At 27.3% G+C, this 26,967-nt stretch overlaps 1 protein-coding gene across 2 annotated transcripts in view; it reads right to left on the bottom strand.

The window, feature by feature from the left end:
- The window catches only part of LOC129961658 (uncharacterized), a 95,839-nt gene that overhangs the window by 40,072 nt on the left and 28,800 nt on the right, over positions 1-26,967 (bottom strand). For both annotated transcript variants that reach the window (XM_056075184.1, XM_056075185.1), the window contains exon 2: positions 2,589-2,652. In XM_056075184.1, coding sequence (XP_055931159.1) covers positions 2,589-2,652 — 64 coding nt within the window. The remainder of the gene's footprint in view (positions 1-2,588; positions 2,653-26,967) is intronic.

Below are 26,967 nucleotides of genomic sequence, written 5' to 3'. Positions count from 1 at the left end.
TCTAGATGCCAAAAAATTAAATATAATTTTATTAATTATTAAAAATCACACATTTGTAATATTTTAATTTTTTTCTAAATAATTCGTTAACATCAATTATTTTATACGTTTTATTTTAATATGCAAATATTGTTCTATGTATCTACGTCTCCTTTTAAACTTTTTAAAGCAAAAATCTGGAATTCACTTAGATGAGATCGTTGTGATTCGAATTCTTCTTACGAATAATATAATATGATGTATTATAATGTTTCAATGAAGAACTGGTTTCAAATTTTAGCATTTTGATTCTTCAGAAAAAAGTTGCATTAATGTGAATCGTCTCTGTTTTACGTTAAATCCCCTTTTAGCAAATTCTTGACTATTTTGCCAAACAAAATAAAGCAGATTTATCTCTTGTTTCCCAGATCATTCCCTTTACTGAGAAAATTGAAAGAGTAGCTTTCCATTACTGAAGGGGACATCAATTTGTAATTTGTTCAAGATATCTGTTTACTGTAGTCAGTAGCATTAACATTTAGACAGGAAGGTAAATGTGTCCATTCCTTCCAACATAGATTTTGAATTCTTCTCAGTAGTATCCTCCGGTAAGGCCACGTACACACTTCTTTTCATATAATTATCATAACCAACAATATATTCCCTGAGTGATATATTCGATCATTCACCTAATCGATGATCAATGATATCATGTAAAAAATGTGTCTTGCTTTGGTAAAAGATATATTTAGGACAATATTTTATTGACTGGCACCTCTTATTGTAGTTACGGACAAGAACATATGCCTGCATAATATAGTTTTGAATCAGATTCGACAATTGAAATGGATTGAAACGTCGATGACCACTTGTAGTCAAAATTTTCTCTTATTCAGAAGGTGCTGGCCTAGGCTGAACATCAACTTTATTAGCATCATTTAGAATTTATAACTGATAATTATTCACATTTCATCGAGATTTTTCTATAGAAAGAGACTGATACCGTCTCTGATAAATATATGAGATCTGGTTTAAAATTGATGGAAGAAATGAAGTAAGTAAATGAACCATTATAATGCCTATATAAAGTTGTGGATAAACCGTTTTTCATTTGTGTATTCAATGATAGGTCATCGTAAGCAATCCAATTCATTAATATCAATATTATTGGCTATCAAGCATTCAGAATACTCTTAGCTGTTTCACTACCGGTTCCATTTCAAGTGGATACTTATGGAAATATTGCTCAAAAGTCTCACGAATAATCATGTGTATTTCTCTTTCCTTAATCTTCGGTACAAAATATTTCCTATTTTTCCTTGGAAGATGAAATTATCTTATCTACAATGAAAATGTATTCTTTTTATTGCTACTGACCACATCATTTTTTAATCTTAAAGATTGTGGAATGGTTCGTCTTTGTCTTAAACTTTGCTTGCGTTTTTCACTATGATGTATCTTCTTTCATGAATAAGTCAAAGATCATATAAAAGGTTGTAACTATATTCATATAAATTATATCTAATAAGTCCTTTTCTGAAGTAACAGACATTTACTTCAATATGAATTGAACTTCAGAAGGAGCTCACGATAAACTTATTCCACTTTTTCATACATTTGGATATTTGCACAAGTCAATGACATTACAAGTGCCATTGCCATATGTATCATTTTGCTCTACAATTAGATTAGATTGTTAATGAAGGCCATCCCTTTTGCTAAATAATATAAATTTCTCTAAATTGCTGGTTCATTTGTCTTTTTCACAACTGCATGACATGTAAAAGGCATTTTTTTTTCTTCCAAATGACTAGGAATATGTTATAGTACATGTGTACGTTTTAACATCAAACAACTTTGATTCTATTCAAGTATAAAGGTTTAAAAAAAGGAAAACATTTCTTTAGTTTCTGATATGGGTATGTAAGATATAAGAAAATCGGTTTAGGAAAAAAGAAATAAGAAAAAGAAATAAAGATAATGAAAAGCATAAAAAGTATGCAAAAATTTAGATAATTAGAATTTGTAAAATGCTGTGTATATTTTTATAACGTTAAAATTTCTTTTTCTAATAAAAATATCTTTATACATGAGCACAAAATTTGCTAGTGCTACATTTGCGCGTTTAAAGAAACTAAAACGTAGCCTGAACTGAAGCTGCAACGCTTATTCTTAAAGTAATTTATTGTTGAGTAACCCGTAAATATGCGATTTTCCGAGTTATTTAAAAACTCTAAAAAAGTACAATTTTCATCCCATCCTATTTCACGAATGATAAAATATTACTGGAATTCAATTTATATCTAAAAATCAATACCTTACCAATAAATTGCAACACCCCTAAACTATTTAACAAATGAAAAGAAAATGTATTTTGTTTTCTAAAAAACATAAAGAAACAAATGATCAAAATTAAGTTTTATTTTATTTAATTTTAGAATGACTTCCTTTCTGAAATATAGGTTAATTCACTTTTTACTTTCTTAAATTATTTTTTACGTCGCATAAGGTTAAAAGATATTTTTATAACTTTGATTTTCGGAAAAATTATATTTCTACTTTGGTATCTATTTTTTCCACTAACACAAGCACAATTAATTAATACTCACCTTTATTTTCAATCTCAGGAGTGAGGTGGAAAGTTCCAAATGTGACAAAAAGGGTGTAAAATATCTGAAAAGAAAAGAAATTATTTGAGATTATTTATTAAAAGATTTATAAGATTACTTATTAGATAGCGATTATTTATTAGTCAATTTAGTGAAAGAAATTATACATTTGCAGATGGTGACATTTAACTAATTTAGCAATGATTTAAAAAAATAATTACACATAAAAAAGCATGTAAAACATTTTAAAATTAATTTAATTCACATATTTAATTCTAAATTAACATATTAGCTATGACTAATTTGTGATAAAGAGAAATGTGTGTTTAGGTGTAATATTATGTATAAATATATAAATTAGCTTAGATGTAAGCTTAATTATTCAAACGACATATAAATCAACAAATGGGAATTGTCTCCTCATGATTTCTCTTACACTAACACTATATGTTGCATTCTATGCTTTGATCTTATTTTTAGATTTTATATTTTAGGACCAATATCAGAGAAAAGGCCATAACTAAGTTAAGTGTCAAATTATTTTAAAAGTTATGTAGAGCATACCTACACAGTATCGTGAGTCCTTTTTAAACATTTTTTTTTTGGTTTCTTTTTTATAAAGGCATATGCAATAATTATCTTATCACAAGTACTATTACATTCATATAGCATTGCTGTTTATTTATTTATGTTAATTCATGTCATTTTATGTTGATTTATTTATGTTAATTCATGTCATTTTATGTTGATTTATTTATGTTAATTCATGTCATTTTATGTTGATTTATTTATGTTAATTCATGTCATGTCATGTTAATTCAGGTCATGTCATGTTAATTCATGCCATATGTTAATTCAGGTCATGTCAATTCATGTCAATTCAATTCAGGTCATGTCAATTCATGTAAATTCATTTAATTCATGTCATGTCATGTTAATTCATTTATGTTTTTTTTATGTTATGTTTATGCTATTGTTTATTCATTTATTTCAAAATGTTTAATTGCCTGCTATATTTATTAAAAACTAAAAAAAATCATTTTACTATTTATTTGATTAGAATTTGTTGTGTCTAAAGATTGAAAATAATGCAAAATCTAAATTATATATTTTTTTAATTCTTTGGGGTAAAAATTAAAACGTGTAATTAAATGTCTCATATAGTCTCTTTTCATACTTCTCCACGCTTTATACCTTACTGTATATGTTGAACCAGTTTGGCATTATATTTACCGAATGTGTCAGAATATGATAATAAAATAAAAAATAAAAACACTGAGGGAATAAAATTTGTATAATTTTCAAGTCAAGGTAGATGAATGAAATGTGGTTTTCGTTTTTGATTCGCACATAAAATGTTTCTTTTCAGGTTTCGAAAGAATTCTTTTTTAATGGGAAGAGTTTTAGTCTTACAATTAACTGCAAATCCAAAACGATAATGAGTTTAATAGATGGAATTAAGCGTGCAGTGTAATAATTTAAATAGCAAATTTTATCTAACATTGGAAAAACTCATCATCAAGTTGATTACCTGTTGGTATATCTATTCATGCTCTCGTAAACGCACGTGTATTGTCGCATGCACGTGTATTGTCGCATGCATGAGACTCGTGCATGATTTTCAGTAAATGATTTTAAAGCAAAACAAAATGAAAAGCAGTTTCATATTTTTAAATAAATCAGTTGTAGAAAATACGTAATATTCCAAAATACAAGTTAAAAAATCGACGCACACTTCCATTTATTTCTTATTTAATAATTCATTCAAAGTGGATATAATTTGGTGAAATGATCTGATTTGATTTAGAATAACACAAGTTTCTGAATTCCTTAAAATTAGCATAATTATATATGTAGGAATGTAGTCTTCTTTTTAAACCTGATTTAGTTCATGGGATAATAGTATTAAGATTTCGGATGTCATATTAAAATTCATAAATATATGAAATCTGATAAAATAGTCTTAATCAAAATATATTTTAATTTGTACTTAATAATCAGAAAAATTTGTCTTCTTTCGAGTTCATTTCATTTTATTTCCTTATTGCGTTTCTTATAATTTCTACAATATTTTATTTTACTTTATAAAGGATTTTTTTCAACTTTTAAGTGCGATAAATAAGGCATGCCTTTTAAAAAAATGTCTTTTATTCCCCAGCCAATTACTTTTTAATAGTTTCCATCATCTTAATTCGTCATTATTTATTATAAATTCAATGTCAATTTTTATTATATGACATTCAATGTCATTATTTATTATAATCTATGTCAATTTTTCTTTGTGTTAGATGATACAGCATGAATAATCTAGAAATAAATAAAAATCCAATAATTGTTATATTTTAAAACTATGGCAACGTTTTATTACGATGAGGAATATAGAACTGAAAAGATTTCAGAATATTAGTGCATCAAATAGTGAATGAATATTCGACTACCAAATTCCATTTTTACAAACACATATTAAATCTAGTAAAAATAAAAACAATCAATAATAACCAAATGAAAATATTCGATTTAAGATTTTTTTTATGCACTTAAACGCTTCTTTAGATTTAATAAGACGAATGCTACAAGTAACAATAGATAAAATAATTTTAGCCCTTATTGATGACTGTTAAGCCAATTAATGTAAAAGCTTGCCAAGATATCAGAATCGTAAAATCATATTCTGTATAGATAATATTATCAATCAATAAATATATTTTGATGTTCAGAGATGATATCCAAGTCTTGTTTGATATGTTTCATTAGATTGCATTGTCTGTCTTTAAATAGCAATAAAAATATTTCATATATCATCTAAAACATAAAATAAGACATCTCATAATATATTTTTATTGACATATTACATTTCTATTTTATTTATTTTCTTCTTTGATATATAAAAATGAAAAATTCTTAATTTTCTAATCTCATTATTGTCATTTATGAGCTGGAAAAGATGGAATTGGATCTCTTCTCTCTAAAACTGTTGGCATATCGTGAGTTCCATTTAGTGTAAATTAGACCCTAAACGATTAAAATATAAAACCCTTTAATAGTAAATAAAAAGCACAATTAATAAATGTTGCATTCCTCACAACCAGCGAACAAATAGCAAAAACAAAATTAAGCTCACAAACATAAATATGATATTACAACCAATCTCAATATTGCCATACTTAGGCTGAGAAAGATTCAATTTCAGTTATCGATCAGTTTTTCTGCATATTCAATAAAACCTATGTTTATACTACACATGTAAAGAAGAATTCAGTTTTATTCGTTAATACATTGGGTTCACATTGATCAATATTCTGATAAATATATCAAATTTCTAAATTTAGTCATATCGATATAAATATTTATATTTAACATATCCTTTGCATTTTAATTTAATGAAATTTTGCATTTCTTGTTAACTTGAAAGTCTACTTATATATTCGCTACTTATGCCTGGTGTTTCAAAAATGACCGGTATATTTCAAAAATCATAAAAACTAAACGGGCAGCGATAGAAATATACCGTTTGTTGCAATATGCTTGGGACAACAGTAAATTTTCAGGAAGACAAACTTTCAAAATTAGTTACAATTTACAACAACATAAGGCGAATTGAAAGATATAGAAGAAAACCCAGTCTGAGTTCGCCATTCTGTAAGTCGTCTTTCTTCTTTAAGCGTGTGCTGTTCTCAGATTGCAAGCAATTTCTCAGATTGATTCCCAGATTGTTGGAATTCCACCGCGTAGAACACAGTGTTGTTGCAACAAGGCGAAGATTTCAACGAAAGTTTAATGTAACCAAAGAGCCGAAAAGCGATACAATAAAGGATCTGTTTGAAAAATTTTGAAATTGCTAGACATGAACCCCTGCGACTTCTTTTTGTGGGGACACTTGAAAGATCAGGTGAACCGCCACAATCCAGAAACAATTGAACAACTGAAGCAAAACGTCTGTTCTGCATGTGAAGTCATTCCGCCTGAGACCTTTACACGGGTTTCTGCTCATTTCATTCTGAGACTACTCCATGTTATTGCTGCACATGATGGATATTCGGAAAATATCGTAGTTTAGATTTTTCTGACTGCAGCGCCACCTGTTGTTTAAAATTGTAATCAATTTCGAAAGTTTGTCTGCCTGAAAATTTATTGTTCTCCCAAGCATATTGCAACAAACGGTTTTATCGCTGCCCGTTTAGCTTTTATTGATTTTTGGAATATACCGGTCATTTTTGAAACACCCGGTATATAGAAAGAAAATGCTTTTATTTGAATTATTTTTAAGATGCTTAATAGTTGCTAGCAAATTTTTACATGAAAACTTTGTGGGCGTACATCCCATTTTTTAAAAGTCTTTGTGAGAAGATGAAGGATTTGTCATATATGATAAGAATGAATTCATTGTTAACTTATTATTGAACATAATAAATTCCACATCATCTTAAAAATTTAAAAAAAAACACATTTTAATAATATCTAGTCATTCAATTTTTTTCTAATTTTTGGGCAGTTTCTTTTTTTTTCAAATTTTGCTTATTAATTAACAATAGGTTACTTTTTTTCTCCTGAAACTCAAACTATTTTCATTGTTGCATCAAATATTTTATCATGTGGTTATCTTACAGTAGTCTAAACTAAGAAATATGAATTCTGTTGACTCTCTATATAGATTTCATGAGAAATACGAAAGTGAAATTATAGTACTGTGAAAGTCAAAATATAGCTCTTTATGAAAACTGCATTTTTAATAGCAATTTGGCGTCATGTGATGGGATGATTCATATAACAATTAATGAGAGCATAAGACTATTAAAATAACACAACTTTGATAAATGTTAAAATTTAATGCTTCAAATTATTTTCTTTGGTGAATCACTAACCTTTTGTATACAATTAATTGACAATAACACAAACAATATTGCTGGTAATCCAATCGGTCGCCGAATGTGGCTAGCAAGTAATAAACTTAAGGCTCAAAATCAAAAAGAGCATTTAGAATATTATTTATTAGTAAATTAAAAGAAATTGTAATCAAAAAATTTAAAGCCTTTTTATCTGTCCTTAAATAAATTACGATCTTTTGGCACAGATAAAGAAACAAATTTCACTATTATTTTGGTCTGTTTTTGTCACACTAACAAATTGTATTTCCTTTTCTTTTAAAAGTCTACTGAAATACTTGGAAAATGCAAAGATAAATCTGGATCCAATAATCGTTCACGCTCACTGTACCGAAGACCATAACGGTTTTTCTATGTGTATAAACGGTCAATCTTAATGATCCATATCTGAATGTAACGATAAATACGGCTTAATATCAGTTTTATTACCACAGGAAGATACATTTCAGTGTGTAAAAGCGTTTTTGGATTTCCGTAAATCAATATTTCTAGCCATTAAGCTGACTTTTTACTTAAAGTAATTAAAGTTTGTCAATTTTAATGCCAAATCGTTTGTTTAGAATCCTTGACTGTTTTTATTTCTGGAAAAACACAAATAATTGAAACGCTAAAATATATTATGCTTTTAAAGTGCATGAAATATTTAGTTAAGTTCTTATTGATAATATTTATTCACTACAAACATATGAAATCAACACATTATGTATCATTATTCAACAAGTTTTAGTTTAAAAAAGCAAGGATAATATGCTGGTAAAAGATATTTAAGAATTCATTAATGTTTAAGGTATGCCTTATTCGCTTTCATCTTTTAATGGAAATATAAAAGGATTTGATAATTACTAAACGAGTAAATAAATTATATATCTACAAATAATATATTAAAATGCAACAATGAGGCCGAAAGATCAATTTATTTTATTACCATTAAGTTTTCTTTTCTGTCATCATAAAGTTTAGTCTCCACGTAAAATGAGGTAGAATCTTTAGGGAATATAAATTTGAAGAAGTCTGCCCATAGTATATATATCTTCTTTTACATGGGAATTATAAGGTATTTTATCCTTTTTGAAAACTTTTTATGATCCGTAAATAGAACGTAAAAGAAAAGGTAATTGAATTGCATTAAAGTCTCGTTATCTGTTGTACTAAATTAAATAAAGCTGAAAATAATTATTAATATTGGCAAATGACCAGAAAAAAGTGAAGGAAAATCCATATGCAAATATTTCTTATTAATGATCACTGAAAATAAAAGAATGGGTTTTGACAAAGATCGCATAATTAGAAACGGTAGTACGATGTTTCTAGCTTTGATACACGCCTATAGTTAGATGATTCGAATGCTTTTAATTCAAATTAATCGGTAAATCTAAATTTAACTTTTCCCCTTGGTCCTATGTATTTTCATTTAATAAACATTGAAGTAACATCCCGGAATCAAATTTATATTACCACTCTGAAATAAATGTAAAAATTATAAAATATCCTTAATTTGCCCAAAAGTTTTAGTATTCATCCAATCAAGACTGGCGATAAAATATATCACTTTAAAAAAATATTATTAATGCATTAGATGAGTACTTTATTTTGAAGTTTTATTCAGCAGTTGTTGTAATCAATGCTCTACATACAGTTTATTGAAAAGGATATTTACTTATCTTGTAAAAAATATTTGTAGATTAGAAATAATTATTTTTCATTTGGAAATATTAATTACGACTCATTTATTATTTCTATTTTTTAATTGTTATGAAAAGGATTTATTGAAAATTATAAGTTTGAAAGTCAACATTTGTTTTTGGATTTAAATGTCTTAAATGATTTACTAATGCATAAATCAAATTATTTATATGGTAGCCATTAGTTTTTACTTTGAGTTAGCAAATATCAACTTTATTCAAATATTTTTCTTCTTTTATGAATTTTAAGCCGTAGTAAAATGCATGTACATGAAGCGTTTTATTGATATTTGCTTATTTAAGACTTACAAAATGTTGTGATGTAAAAACCAAATTAATGGGAAGTAAATAGAATATACTGACTTTCCTATTTTCATGTCTATAAATCGTCTAATTCGTAGCTTGCTGTTTGTTTGCAGAGCTTTCTGTATAGACAAGAGTTCTATAATGCTAAGGAACAAGAATTTTAATCACATGCCATTATTTCTACAATTTTCTTTATTTTTTTCCTTTTTCTATAGGAGCTCAAAATTTGAATATTTTCTTTTATTTGCCGTCATATATATAAATATAGAACACACATTTAGTATCCATTATTAAATCAATGTATTAATATGTCTGGCCTATATTTTAACTACATAAAAGCTTTTCCCCCACATGGATATAAATAATGGCTATGGTGGAAAGTAAAGAATGTCTTTCGTGTGAAAAGATCAGACGTTCATTAACCTCTCTATAAAGAAACACAGAAAATAAGGAAAGCATAAAAACTCACGAAACATCTATAAAAAAGGGGACAAATGGAGAGATTAAACACATCTTGCTATTTTTAAATCATCTTTTACACTTCTTTCTTAAATAATTATATTATATTTCTTTATTTCATTAAAGTTATTGTGCTGTTTATTATTTTAAAGGAAAAGAAAATGTTTTAAGCAACATAATATTTTGAATATATTTAATATAATGTCAATGGCGCAGTTTTCTTTTTTGTTGCGCATATTTTTAAGGAAAAATTGAATTGTTTTTTTTAGAATTTGACAAATATCCTAGTTTTGATTTCTTTCTGACACAAAATAAACTTAAAATTAAAAGTAATCGCAACATTCTCTACTTATCATTTTGTTTTGCAGTGGAAGCACTTATGATATTTATGTTTTCTTGTATACAAATTTTATAATATTATCTTAAATATCTGATTGTTTCAAAATTGAATTTATAAGTTGTTAAATAAAAACTTTTAGAAAATTACGTTAATTTTTTGTTTTGTTTTATTGGTTAGTTTTATTTTGAGTTTAGGATATTCAAGGATTATGATTTTCTCTGTAGAAAATTTCAAGATTTTGTTAAAAAAAATATGTTTTTGTTATTAATGAAGATACATATTTCATGACTAAACTGAATATTTTTATCAAATATTATGTTTTATATGTGTAGTGATATATTTCTCTGTTAAATTTTTTTCCTAGGATTATTAGCACTCTTAGAGATTTACGATAAAAATAATTTATAATCTATTGTTTTTTAAGTATTCATTTAAAAAATGTATTATAAAAAGTCTGAAAGAAGTTTCTACTATGCCCGGATGATTGAAATTTCACAAAATAACATTTAAATTTGGAATAATATACGAGTATGTCTTCTTTGAACTTTTATTTGTTCTAAGATTCCGCTTTATTTTTATTTTCAAATTTCCTTTATTAAACGAAATAACAAATATTTTAAAAACGAAATATTTTATCAAAGAATTTTGATAAATAAAGAGGATACCTGAAGTAATATTTATTCATCGTTTGTTGTATTATCCAGGGATAAAATACAATGAAACCAGTTCTTGGAAGCTGAAAATTAGCATTTGTGTCATGTTGTAAATTATTATTCGCTGGTAAAAATATATCAGAATATGAAGGTAGTAAAAATTTGATAACTGCTTGTGAATTTCTGCTGGGAATTCAAAACAACATTCTTAGAGGAAATATGAAAATATCCAAACACGCACCAGCTGCTTTGCTTAAAAATTGCGAAATAAAACAATTAATCTTCTTCATATTTATAAAATGAAGGAATGTACTAGAATAAATAAAACAAATAAAATAGAAAATGAATTTATTTGAGTCAATTTGGGAATTATTGGGTCTAGAATAAAGAAAATAAATAAAATAGAAAATGAATTTATTTGAGTCAGTTTACGAATTATTGGGTCTTCATTTTCAAACGAATTAGAAATGGCCGTTTAAGGAAAATCTGTAGTAAATGGAAAAGTATGCATTATGGAGTTCTGTTTTTAAAATTCTAAAATCCTTGCGCAGTATTACAGGGATGTTAATTTTAAAACATATATAATTGTTTTTTAAACTGAGCAATCCTTTAGTAACATGCTAATATATTTTAAAATTAAACTCATGAAATTGATATTTGAAGAAACAATATTTCAGTTTCACTGTCTATAATTTCTGTTTTCAAATGAAAATTAAATGATTAAAAACAAAATAAGTTTAATTATCATTATAAAATTTTAAAAATTTTATGAAATTTCAGTAAGAAGAATATCGAAGTGTTTACAATTAAAAAGAAACTGATAAGCAGTATCATTCATTTTCCTTCAAAGTTTAATTTTTTTCCCTATATATAGAATATTTAACATTTCGATATTTATTTATAGGATATTTTTAAAAAATGTTTAGGATATTTTATTCTAGTAGAATATTTCAATTTATATATAAAAATAAATTGAGTTTCAGCATTTAATAAAAAAATCAATAAAAGTATTTAAAACACAATTTGAATAATCAAAAAAATCCGAATGGAAGTTGAAAAGTGGCATGAAGAAATGTTTCAGATAATATGTGAAATATGTGAGAAAATCATTCCTTATTAAATATAATCATTTTCAGAGAAAAAAAATGCAAAAATACCACGTTATTACAATTAATAATAATTTTAAAATACTGGAATGTAGTATAAAAGGAATATTAACGAATGTTTAGAAAATACAAAACTAATCAGTTAATATTGAAAGTTGCATGTTATTATTAATTGCTTTTATTATAAATAAAAACTGATTAATAGCATGGTTGAATTTTATAAAGAAGGTATTTTTCGGAGAAAGTTATTTTGCAGAAGAAATTACCTTCGAATTAATCATTGTTTAATACAAGGATTTGGGAAAATAATTAGGGATGCGATAGTAATAAGTGTAGAATTAGGTTCCTTGAGAATTTGGAATCTTTAATTATATAATAGTTTAAAAAGTGTTGAAATTGTTTAAATTTGTTTAACTGGATATATATATATATATATATATATATATATATATATATATATATATATATATATATATATATATATATAACCAATCTTAAGTAAGAAAAAGTTTGAAAACGAAACTAAAATGAAAACGAAACAAAAACAGTTTCGAAATCGCAACTAAAATTTATAACCTATTTAAACTAAAACTGAAAAAAGAACTTCATAGTATTTAGAGACCGCAATTGCAGCTACTTCTAAAACACAGATGAATTGATACAAAGTTATTAGAATCAAGTTAATAGGAAAAACAAAAAAATTAAACCAAAAAAATTATAAAAAATATAAAAAAAGAATCCGGCCTGAAGACTTTTTCAAGGGTCACCCTCAGGCAGAGATTCAAAGAAAGTGATTTTTTCTGTGAGGAAAAACAGACATTGTCTAAAAATGATTCCTCGTGACCCGAAAATCCCCTGAAATTACGCTCAAGAGATATACCATTCTAACAGAAAGGAAATATAAAACAACAAACAAGAAGAAATGAACCACAACAAAGTAAAAATACAATAACAAAAATAACAATAAAAACAAACAATAGCACTAAAATTAAAGCGAAAAGGCCAGTACATACCATTAACAGTCAAGAAAACTTTAAACTATTGATTGTGATTCCCTGTTTTTAAAAAAAATAGCGGTAAATTATGTAAACAGATGTAGGCTCCCAGCGCCATCTATTGAGTAATCCAATATGCAATTAAAGTTCTATTTTTATTTAAGCCAAAGGATTAATCCCAAACCATACCTTGTTTAATTAAAAAATTGACATTACAGTAATTTCTAGGAAATTCATTTTTAATTAAATTTTTAAGGAGGTTGTTTGATGCTTCAATATAAGAATTTTTATTATTGCAAACCCTTTTGATCCTGTTAACTTGTGAGAAAATTAGATTTTTGAAAATTTTAGAGTTTAGATTGGAATGGTAGTTACATAGTTTTGTTATTTTAAAGTTGAAATCATCCCTTTTATCGTATATACCAACTATTGTTTTATCATTAGCAATTTCGATTTTTAAATCCAGAAAGGTAGCCTCAAGTTTATTTTTATTTGTATCTTTTAGAATTAAATCTTTTGGATAGCAATTAGTAATAATATTAGTATTGTCGAAGTTAATCAAAAGTAGGTCATCAATATATCTCCACCCGTTTATTAAATTATATTTAATTATTTTTTTCTCATAGTAATGCAGGAAAATATTAGCTAAAGCACTTGAGAAAGCTGTTCCCATTGGAATGCCCTTGACATGTTTATAAAAATTAATACCATTAAAAACGTAATTTTCAGTAATATTAAAATTACATAACTGAAGCCAGTTATTTTTAGGAATGATATTTTCATTTAAATATTCGTCATATATAAAAGTGCAGACCTTTATTAATTTTTCATGAGGCAGATTAGTGTATAAATTTTCGAAATCAAAAGTATTAAGTTTATTAATGTTGTTATCTTTAAGAAAATCCAATACTTCTTTGTTACTAGAAATAATAAAGTTGTCTTCATTTTTTATTTTGTCCAGGATAATCTTTAAGTATTTAAAGAAATGTTTACCCGTATAGTAATTATAACTGCCAGTGCTACAGGTTACGAATCTGAATTTTAATGGTTTTTTATGAAATTTAACTGTTGGGAATAAATAAGGATAGTTAAGAGAGCAAGTCTTAGTTTTGGTTTTTTTTGCAAAAGCTAAACCTGTAACCTGTAGCACTGGCAGTTATAATTACTATACGAATAAACATTTCTTTAAATACTTAAAAATTATCCTGGACAAAATAAAAAATGAAGACAACTTTATTATTTCTAGTAACAAAGAAGTATTGGATTTTCTTAAAGATAACAACATTAATAAACTTAATACTTTTGATTTCGAAAATTTATACACTAATCTACCTCATGAAAAATTAATAAAGGTCTGCACTTTTATATATGACGAATATTTAAATGAAAATATCATTCCTAAAAATAACTGGCTTCAGTTATGTAATTTTAATATTACTGAAAATTACGTTTTTAATGGTATTAATTTTTATAAACAAGTCAAGGGCATTCCAATGGGAACAGCTTTCTCAAGTGCTTTAGCTAATATTTTCCTGCATTACTATGAGAAAAAAATAATTAAATATAATTTAATAAACGGGTGGAGATATATTGATGACCTACTTTTGATTAACTTCGACAATACTAATATTATTACTAATTGCTATCCAAAAGATTTAATTCTAAAAGATACAAATAAAAATAAACTTGAGGCTACCTTTCTGGATTTAAAAATCGAAATTGCTAATGATAAAACAATAGTTGGTATATACGATAAAAGGGAAGATTTCAACTTTAAAATAACAAAACTATGTAACTACCATTCCAATCTAAACTCTAAAATTTTCAAAAATCTAATTTTCTCACAAGTTAACAGGATCAAAAGGGTTTGCAATAATAAAAATTCTTATATTGAAGCATCAAACAACCTCCTTAAAAATTTAATTAAAAATGAATTTCCTAGAAATTACTGTAATGTCAATTTTTTAATTAAACAAGGTATGGTTTGGGATTAATCCTTTGGCTTAAATAAAAATAGAACTTTAATTGCATATTGGATTACTCAATAGATGGCGCTGGGTGCCTACATCTGTTTACATAATTTACCGCTAGTTTTTTTAAAAACAGGGAATCACAATCAATAGTTTAAAGTTTTCTTGACTGTTAGTGGTATGTACTGGCCTTTTCGTTTTTAATTGTAGTGCTATTGTTTGTTTTTATTGCTATTTTTGTTATTGTATTTTTACTTTGTTGTGGTTGATTTCTTCTTGTTTGTGGTTTTATATTTCCTTTCTGTTAAAATGGTATATCTCTTGAGCGTAATTTCAGGGGATTTTCGGGTCACGAGGAATCATTTTTAGACAATGTCTGTTTTTCCTCACAGAAAAAATCACTTTCTTTGAATCTCTGCCTGAGGGTGACCCTTGAAAAAGTCTTCAGGCCGGATTCTTTTTTTATATTTTTTATAATTTTTTTGTTTTTCCTATTAACTTGATTCTAATAACTTTGTATCAATTCTTTTGTATCAATTCTTTGTATCAAATTTCTTTTTTATAAATTTTTCTATTTTGTGATCCAAATCCTACTTTTTTATTCCATTTTTGCCACACTCACTTTGAAATTTCCATTTTCTTTGTTTTCAAAAGCCATAACCGAATTGATAATAATCCCTGGCCCCTAGTATGTTGATAAAATGTACCTAAGATTCTCTTTCCTAACTCAATAATGTCAACAAAATCCCTATCGAAATCTCGTATTGAAACATCTAAATGCAAAATATTCTCACTTTTACTCTTTTATTTTGTCGTGAGCAAACGTTGTTTTATCAACGCTTCTTTTTTTTTCTGAAAATTATGCCAACTGGGATGAATTGAATCGAAGTTAAAATTTCAAAAGTATCTTCTTTCCGGCCACGCATCTACATTTTTTTTTGTATACTATATAGCATGAATGCATTATGTGTGTATGAGTGTGTAATAAACCCAATCTCATAGAAGACACCATGAGTGTATGGATGTGAAGCTTTTCTTACAAATAAAAAGATTCTCGATTTCCTGACTCTTATTTAAATGCTATGGATCGAGTTACTCCATAACGGAAGGTATTTCCTAAGGAAAGAACTAGAATATGGCTGGTAATTGTTCTTAGGATCCTAGCCTGAATTCCCTTCATCTGCTGCCGGACGTCAATCATTCATCTAACCTGTGCATCTAGTTAAGGTCTATGATAACTTATTATATATTATGGTAAGATTGTTTCATTTTAAACTTCACTACTACGAATTTAGCATTAATGTAATTTAAAACTACGTTAGATAACATAAAATCATCTAGCAAAAGAGATACGTCTAAGGTATTGTTATAAATTATTGAAAGGTATTCTAAGGTACTGAAACAATGGTATTATAATCTTTCTCTTCAATTTTCGTCAATAAGAATGAGTGCAAAAGTAAATAAATTTCACATTATTTTTTTTTCTCTTGAAGAACTTTCTTCCATAGCATGATATTTCCTATCTTGAAGAAAACAGCTTTTGGAAACATTTATTTTGCATTGAGTTGTGTTGTTGAATTGATAGCGGGATTTATTTACTCGTGTTTTATTTATTTATTTTTCTGAAAGCAAACATACGAGGTGATTTATGCAAACATTCTTAAAAAATGAATTTCATTATGCTATTTTTCTAAATTATTCACCTGACCCTTTTTACTCTTATTTGCTAGGTGCTCATGATTTCTTTTTTATCATTTAATGAAATCAATTGATTTGAGTTTTTTAAAGATGAATTTTTCCAAGCATCATTTAAGCGGATAATTTCCTTTTGTATTTTTTCTCTGTTATCTCCTTCTCTCTGCTTACATACCAACATTGTGATTTTTAGAGTAGGGTGAAATGTTCAATAGTTTGTATTAAATTGTTAATCTTATTGGACGAAAAGAATGTTTGGTTTTGCAGGAAAAATAATAAATAAATGAAAGTTTTCATAAAGATATAAAATATTGTTTCAGTCCTTGAAACTATAGCAGATAACGGAAGAATAAATAAAATGCAATATATAAGACATATATTTTTAATATTTAAATGATAAATGTTCATCAATTCAACTTTGTTAAATTAAAGTATTGAAAGATTAAAATCCATTTATTCAAAATTCAAATTAATAAAAGGATAAAAAAATCACTTTCGTTTTTTTTCAAAAAGCTCTAAATTCTTTTAAATGCTTATGGAAATGTAGTGCAAGCTAATTCACCGTACAAGATGAAATTTTTTTTCGAAAGGTTCGGTTAAATGATTTCGAGATGTTTAGATCTTTTCGGAAAAACTCGGATAGCTTTTTCTGCAGATTTATCTTTTTTGGAAACCGTTCAAACACGGAATCCATCTTAGGATTCCGGATCGATAGCTTTATTTCGTATTTTCTGTTAGCAATTTAAAAAAGATATTTAAAAGTGGTACAATATTGTGCAGACTAAATTCATCACAAGCAAAGAAGATTACTTAGGATTTTGTCCTATATTTCATTGTTGCATATATTTAACGTCTCTGGGTAACAAAATAAAGTATTTGAAATTAATTATACATCTCTTCGAAAATGTAACACTTGTGCGATCATTTATGATGATTGTCGGAAATCCATTTGCTTTCCATACCTTGATTTCTGTTATGTTATATTCACTTTTTTGAAACTTCCAAATACGATTGTACACGATTCTGCTTCAAATGGTTTTAAAAGCCAAAATAATATAGCTTTGTGAGCCTCTATTTAAGTTAAATAGTGGCTATTTTAGACTCATTCTACTAATTAATATATAAACTGTTATCTAACAGCGGCAGATTCGTAGATTGACTTTGACAACAGAGTGGGTTGACCATGCGGAAATGTTTGCTGTTTGTTGGAAATGTTTGACCATGTTGAAAGTTTCTCTTTTGAGGTTAAAGATAATTTGATGAATTCTTGTCTTATGATACCTGCCAAATTTGGCTACGAAAACTTTTCCATATCTGCAATTGCTTGAAAGTTAGGGGTTGATGTTTTTTAAATCTTAAATTTCGTCTTTAACATAATCTTGCGACATTTCTTTGTGGAAATCACTTCAGTCTAAATTTCTTTCCTACTTGTTTTTCTTTTCTTTTAGCTGCAACACTCATGAAATTAGAGGTAAAAAAATTATGATGAAATTATCTTTTCATTATACCAGGGCAAAAAAAGTATCTACTTTCGAAATCCTGCTTCCTTGTTTAGAAACTATTTTTTACTAATTTATTGATAAAAAAATTAGAAAAAAATATTTTTTGAATTAAAAATTATTTAACTTAACTGCTAGAAAAGAATTTTGAATTTTAAGATGCGCTTTGCTGATGAGAAAATTAACTTCCATTTTTATATATATATATTTTTTTTTATTTTGGATTGTGAAAAGAGACGCGTTGCAATGCAGCGGAATTTTTTCAATATAAGTAAACAAAACATTCTTATATTGAAAGATACACCTTAAAAATCTATCACAATAATAATAATGTTTTATATATTTTCATCGAATATATCTTTTCACGAATATCGTGGTAATGTATCAAATATGAGGATAAAATGTTGCCTAAAAAGAAAACAACACAAAATATTTCCCGTTTTCTTCAAATGTACAGAAATGGGCGTAAAATCATCACCAATAAAAGGCCATGCCTCCTCCCCCCCATATATATGAAGTTGTCGCATAGACAAATAATGCACTTATTTGAAATTTGTACTAGTATTACTATTCGCGGTGATCGGTCATTCAGGTAAATGGAACTGCCAACACTCAGAGGCGAATGACATCCAAATGAGTTTATATCTTTCTCGAATATTTTGACTGTGCTCATTTTTTAAAAAACGGTGACTCATCAACATCCTTGATAAAAATTAAAGACCACAATTTTTATTTTACTTCGCAGATATTATTTAGCTCTGCGAAAAATCCTGTATCAGAATCCTCTCTGTTTTTGATGCATCCCTTTTTAATAAATTTAATAATTTCTATGAACTTTTTTGTACTTATTGATTGCTGCCTTAGATTTGTTTCCTAGTTTCTAATTAAATATTTTATATCTTGAACTATAATAATAATCTTATATTATTGTTTTGAGGAAAATTTATAAAAAAATGCTTATCATTTACATTCAATCTAAGTTATTTTCTTAATATCGAATGAAATTGGAATTTTTAAGAACATTCATTAATCTGGAAAAGATAATTCGATACAATTTTTTTTTACAATTTAAAAGTCTTTCTGAATTTTCTTTTTCATATATCCCATCATAATTTTATATGCAATTCATTCCAAAAAATCTGATTGTTTTATATGCGTTGTACTGTTATTTAAATACGCTTCTTCCTCAAAGTCAAAACAATAAAAACTACAAAATAATAAAAAAAGGGAATTTAAAAATGAAATTATGTTGAAAAATAATTTCTACTTCTCACGAGAAAAATATGATAGAAAATGTTATTTTTCGCCAATTTTATAAGAAAAAAGAGATATAATATGAAAGTGGATGTATGGAAATGAAATTAATTTACGTTTTTTAAATATTCATAACATCCACAGGCTATAAATTTAAAGAATATTCTTGGACCACAGCTTCATAAGATAAGAATGTTTCGTCTGGCTGTACGTTGATTAAAACAACAATAATATGCAGAAAATAATTATATAATATAATTTCATTGTGAGTTTGTATAAACGCAGTAAATCATACAATATAAAGTACCTTTAAAAATTTACTAAACATGTTTTTATTTTTTCATTAATGAAAAATTTGCAGGTAATGAAATTAATATAAATAAAAAGTTTTATTTTAAAAACTTTGAAATTGCGTAAAAATAATTGATATGTGACAATGTGAATGAATTATTAATTCCAAACTCACAAAGATAAAATTTCAAAATTTCAATTATTTTTTAAGTATTCTATCTTAATGAGAATCAGCTTTCCTACAAAAACCAAATTGCCTAATTTGATAGCTATAATTGAATGGTACATTCTGTGCAGCCTTCTCATTGATTTTTTTTACATGCCTGTCAAATTTCGATGTATCATGTTATTTTATAAAATAATCCATCTTGTAGAAAATATTAATATTCGGAATTAAATTTAAACTGACATGTAAAACTTGTTAAAAATAAAAAAAATAATAAAAAAAGATTAATTATTGAGTATTAAGAAAAGCCTTAAAACAAAAAGCAAGAAATTCCAAAGAGGTTTCTATTTAATTGCAATTGTATTTTCCCCTTCAGGTTAGAGAAAAGTAAAAAAAAAAGAGGAAAATGTATGAAGACATATGCTAATGAAATCATTAAAGAATCATTCCATTAGATAATTACTAATGATTAAATAATTTAATAATTAAAACTTTCAGCGTGTATTATTAAAATTTTTAAAATAGAATGAAAAACGCATTCATTAATATTAGTTGTTTTCTATAAATAAATTTTATTGCAAAAAGGTATAACTGCACTTTCCTCCAAGGAGAAGGGAAAGTCCTCATTGGGAACGCCGTTCTTCTGGTTCAACCGATTCATAAAATACTTTTCACAGACGAATACGATTAATTTCTTATGCGAGTGGCAATATTTGTGAATATTTCAGATTCATATTTATTTTTTATTTATAGTCTAAGAAATTTAATTATTTAAAATATAAAATTTCGAATATTTTTTGTACAAAAAAAAATAGATGAAATATGTAAATGAAGAAAAATAAAAATCATTCCAATTTAATACAAATTTGAACTAAATTAAAATAAACAAATTAATATTAAAAATAAATATATATTACATTTAAATTAGTGAACTTATTAACATTTAAAATGTCAAATAAAAAATATTTAAACAAATGAAAATGTTCTCATTACTCTAAATAAAACTGATCGAAGTAGGTAACCGTGTTTATATGCCTCACACAAAAAGTGACATAGCATGATTTACACAATGATTAATTATCGGTACGAAATTAAGCTGAATGTGCGCAGGAATGAGAAATGTATCTAAGCGGATGGTGTCCCTCTATGAGGACACCTATGTGACGTCTATTTTGAGACGTTCAGCAATGAAAGTATAACGTTTATGCAAAATTAAGAATTAATATCTCTAAGATATTCAAGGAATAAGTTCAATTGATTTTATTATTATTCTACTTTTATAAGAATTTTATAAAATTCCGAAATTAAAGCAAAACTTTGCGTGTTTTAAATATAAAATCAGTTCCATAGAATAAATCCTATTTCGCTTGTCATCTGTAATTCTGGAATAATACGATATTATATTTTAATATTTCATGCTTCATTGTTCATAGTTGTTCATCATTCATTGTTATTCTATTTTGCTCCATCGTTTACGAAATGATTAAATAGTATCCTCATCTCTGTTACTGAGTTTATCGTCAATCTAGTTACAGAACTCTGATTGGTAAGATATTCTGATGGGACCAAATAGATTTTTGGAGATAAAAGTAGTAATTCTCTGGCTAACACTCATAATTATCTAATTATAATTCATATAAAATTCTAAGCTTGAGAATTTGTACCGTAATGAAAGATGTTCAGCCGGTTAAACGATTAACATTTACTGAGGCGACAAAGTTAAACGTAAACAATTGAATGCGTGGCTTCTTCTCAAGGGAATGAGGTATTTTCCCCGATGGAAACTTCTAAAAGACATTTTATGTTCCTGGATATAATGAATGGGAGAGTTCTTACGAGTCTGTCAATGAATGCCGTTTGAGTGGCGGGAGTGATAATATTCAACTTTGCAGCTTGGGATGGGAACAGAAATCAATCTCAAGAGATTGATTATTATTAACAGCAGCATGATTTGGGCGAAATTTTCCTTATTCTATTCCTTTGAAAGAATTATTAATTTCAGATTTTCTGATAAGTGTTTGATTTTATTTTTCTTGATGTCTCGGGTCTACATTTTTCCTTAAGATCATGTATCAATCTGTCAGCAAAAATTTGAGTTTTAACCCTTTTGGTCCTAATTCTATATACGTCTCGAAGATCAGACTTAATTCTCTGTTGAATAAATTTACTTTTGCATGAGTTGTGGTAGAAAAGACCATTTTTACGTGGCATTTAAAATTTAATTTATAAAAAAATTGCTAGCTAGTAATCAAGCTAAATAACATTGGAAAATTTAAAATTGGTTGAAATCAAATATATCAAACTTGGAGCTATATATATATATATATATATATATATATATATATTCCATACATGGCTACATATATACAAGGCTCTTAATATTTTACACACAACAAAATTTTGTCGGACGATCAAATTATTTGAAAGACACAGTAGTTAACTTCATAAATATTTTTGAATGATGTTTTTGGTATATTTATGTTACTAATATTATTTATAATTTTATGTGCACCATTTATTTATTATTAAGTACTTAAATTCTATTTTAGTACAACTTTTATTCAGACACTTGCTAAATTCCTTTTCTTCCTACAATGATATATCCATTCATATAATAAAATGGTTTATGTAGATTTTCATTATATATTGTAATCAAAGGTTGAAGAATATTATAAATGCATGAAGTCATTTTTATTTTATGCATATCACACTTTGATTTGGAATATATTAAGTTGGTAACATCTTATTATTCATCATTGTGTGATTTAGTTTAACAGAAAGTATACTGTTTTAGCTACTTTTAAACTTTTTTTGTACAATCTATTTGTTAATTTCTACATATTTCTCAAACGACTAAGTTCTGCGATTCTTAATGTCTCTGTTTCAATGTCATGACTTTTGTCACATAAAACTTATCTAATCACCTTTATTTGAATTCTTAAACTTTACGGAGATATGAGAGCCTACAAATAGTCTCCCACGCAACATGCAATCCGCTGAAGAAATATGTATACCTAGAAAACATTTTCGTTTGTAGTGCACATTAAATCCGGATGGTTAGATATTAAATCCACCGAATCCACTAAATCCCTCTTAGAGCACACTCTTCCGCCTGCAGTGCAATTTATCCATTCGGATGCTCATTAAATTCATCGACATCATTCTATCCGGTCTGGTGGACATTAAATTGTCCGAGGCTAAAATCCATCCATCTTTCAAAACGAGTTTTTCAAATACATTCCATAAGATATACATAACAAATATTTTGTTTATACAGAATTTGAAATGAGTAGGGTGATTTTTAGAAAACGTAATAGTAATATTAATATTGGTACATTAAAATTTATACGGATGAAACAATTGAAATCGAATCTGGACAACTGGTTCATTAAAATATTGTAAGGATTAAAAATTATAATCGAACTTGTAGTATAAATGTATATATTCTCTATCACATTAAATAGAAGCCACTTTCATAAAATACTATATATGCACGCTATTGCATTTCTAAGAATATAGTGAATGAATCAACTCTAAGGCGATCCCCTAAAATAGGATTCTATAGTCTTTCCAATAATTACAGCAAATAAAAAAAATTATCATTAAATTTTGTACAACTCGTTTGATTTTAATGAAACCAAAAATGCATTAATTAACTAATTTATTAAAAAAATAATGCAGAATTTAATCAATATTAAACTAATTTTTCAAGATAAAGGTGGTCAAGATAAAGTGGCTGATTTCTCAAGATAAAAGCAAATATTAAATATTATGTTCTAAAATATAAATTGACAGATTTAGAGCAAATGCATGAAAGTTAATACACTTATTTCATTTGAGGACAATAAAATACAGCAAAGATAAACCGACCACTCGTAAATACAGTATAGATAAAATAACTAATTTGTACGGGTCTGTTGTGTGTATTATTTAGATGAATTTGATATATCGGCCAATGGGAAAAGTATGTATTTCAAATAAAACGGGGGTTTCCTGAAAAATACGGAATCGGTAAACATCATTTCCTTCCTACCCATTTATAGACTTACATCCTTGGATATGTAGAGTAGCATGGATGATGACTAAATAAATAAATAGAACATCTAACATGAAATTCTGCTTCTCCAAATATAAATTTGTAGTGAAAAGTCAATTCGGGAACAATTTCACATATTTGGAGGTTCAGCTCTACTAAAATAATCTAGCTGAACATAATGCGATTATTTTCTAACAAAATTTTAAAATAACAAAACAAGAAAGTAAATTTAAAATAGTAAAACAATGGCAATATTTATTTACATTTTTATTTTTCTTCATGCCAATGGCATCATTTGATGAGCAACAGGTTATTGAAATTAAAATAATTAATTGAAAATGAATACATGTTTAAAAAGACAAATTTATTTAATCCATTTCCATTAGATTGTTCAATTATGTTATGCATTATTTTCTTATAAAGATATTTCCTTTACTTATATAATAATCCTGATATTTTTCGTTAAGCTCTTCAAATGTAACCTAAAAACTTAATTCCATTATATTAACCATCGAAACTCTTATGCACGAATATTGTATTAGTGATATCCTTACTTCTTTCGAACAACTTAATCGCTGTTGTTTTACATTTAGTAACGGAAAGCTACAACGGGCAATTGAAAAAAAATCAGCAGAGCAGTATTTGCTTCTAAGAATTCATTCCGTTATTTTTGTGAACTATATATGAGGATGACGCCTGAGCTGCCCTCACATTGTTCAACAGTTGTACCAAATCAGCATGGGGACAATTTATCTTTACAAATCCGTCCCTCTCATTCCTCCCATCCTTTTAGATCATGCACTTTAGAATACTCTAATGGCCGAGTTTTTCTTTAAAAGACAAGAAAAAATCCCCATTTTCCTTTAAAACCGCAAGGACATGCAAAACTGCAATTACATCGGATTTTGCCGAATTCGATCGACACATTCTGAGGGGTGATAGTAGCCATCAAGAGGATAAAGAATCACCATCCAACATGGGATCCCAAACGACGTTTAATAGGTGAAAATCTCAAAAATATAGCGAGTCGGAGAACTGTTGGAAACTATAAAAAAATAACAAATGGTGTTTAAACTACGAATTTTTTTTAAAGTGAAAGAACATTTTTAAAAGTTTTTTTCAGGCTGGCATCATGCGGATTTGATGATTTAGGGGGTCGTAAATTAATGGAAACGAAAAAGTAGTTTAGAACCCATATTCACAAAAATATTAAAACTGATAGAAAAATTAAAGCTTGAAAATGTAAGGAATTTTATATTCTATAATTTGATATAAGCGTGTAGTGTGAGAACTGGGCAGCTTTAAATATTGTCACCAAAAACTAAAATGGGAAGCAGAAAGCATCGCTGCAACATCAGTATCGATGTTAGCAGAGATTGTTGTCAAATTAAAAATATACTTTCAGAGCAATGATAGTAGGCACTAAGTAGATGAAAAATAACCAGAAAACGTAGGGTAGCTGGCAACTTTTATTTAATGAAAATCGCAAATACAGACGTTGAAAAGACAATGAGTCGGGCGAAGAGAATGGCCCTATGAATGCGAGGATTCGGAAAAAGGTAATCGAGAAGAAGAAGGCTTCTCGTATGCAAATTTTTCATGCGTTCGAAAAAAATAAAAGCAGTTAGCAAGTATTCATTAATAAGCATTGCAGAAGTAGTGGTCGTTAAACTTTATTCGGAAACAGCAAGTCACTAATGCAACTAAAATGTGCTGATGTAACATCATTCATTAACCAAATGTTCTGGCGTGCAATCGTCGGTATTCCGGCAGTAAATCCGGAGGAACGTGCTGGAAGAAAACAAGGTACATTGTGCCGCTGATGCGTTCGGACAGAAGATACCGTCCAAATAAATGACTCTGCCCATATGTTAATATCAAACTTGTGTTGTACGTTCGATGAGATAGTGATGTGAGGATTTTCGAATGACCAAATATTCGCACTGTGCACGTTGAAGACATTCTCTCGAAAAGCAGACTTCATCTGATAATAAAACTCTAGCAGAAAAGTGTGCCTCTTCCTGTGGGGCATCAAGCATCCAGCGTGCGAACTCCACCCGATTTGCAATTTTCATTGAAAAACGTTACCTTCGACCCTATGTTTTCTGGTAATCTTTCATCTACTTAATTCCCACTATTCTTGCTCTGAAATTATCTTTTTAACCCTTATGTTCATTTTGTATAGTATACCATACATATAACTTTATAAAAATATACTACCACAATAAAATAATTTTTAACTTAGTTTTATTAAACGATTTTTATTACACGATTTTTTTATTTATTTTTTGATGTTTTTTATAGCGTAAAGAAGCTACCTATACACATTTTTTTTTTTGCTTTTCTTCAAAAAAGCAAGCTTGCCACGATAAGGGTAAATTTGACAAGATCTCTGCAAATATCGATACTGATTTTGTAGCGCTGTTTTCTGGTTTCCATTTTAGTTTTTGTTGAAAATCTACAAAACTTCCCAGTTCTCACACTACATGCTTATATCAAATTATAGACTATAAAATTCCTTACATTTTCAAGCTTTTATTTTTCTTCCATTTTTAATATTTTTGCAAAAAGGGTCCTAAATTACTTTTTCGTTTTCAGTAATTTATGACCCCTTAGATCATCAAATCCGAATGTTTCCAGCATGAAGAAAAATTTTTAAAAATGTTCTATTACTTAAAAAAAAAAAAAAAAATTCATAGCTGAAACAGATTCTTTTATTTTTTTTATTATTCTTTTACAGTTTTCAACAGTTCTCCGATTCCATATATTTTTGCGATTTTCACGTATTAAACTTCATATGGGACATCATGTTATATGGTGATTCTTTATCCTCTTGATGCTTACTATCACCACTCTGAATTTGTCGGTCGAATTCAGCAACACCCTGTATATGCAATATATAGTTATTAAGATAACCGCAACAATGTTATACAAAAGATGTCTCTGCTTAGCTGATAATTACTAAGCAAATTAATTCGCTAGCATCCTTTGAATGTTCTCAGGAAAGCTCCCTGCACCTCCCCAGCGTATTAAGAGAACGTCTC

The sequence above is a fragment of the Argiope bruennichi genome, chromosome 2 (genome assembly GCF_947563725.1).
Source record: "Argiope bruennichi chromosome 2, qqArgBrue1.1, whole genome shotgun sequence".
NCBI lineage: Eukaryota > Metazoa > Arthropoda > Arachnida > Araneae > Araneidae > Argiope > Argiope bruennichi.
The sequence above is the reverse complement of the archived record's forward strand: the minus strand, read 5'-3'. Positions and strand labels throughout refer to the sequence as shown.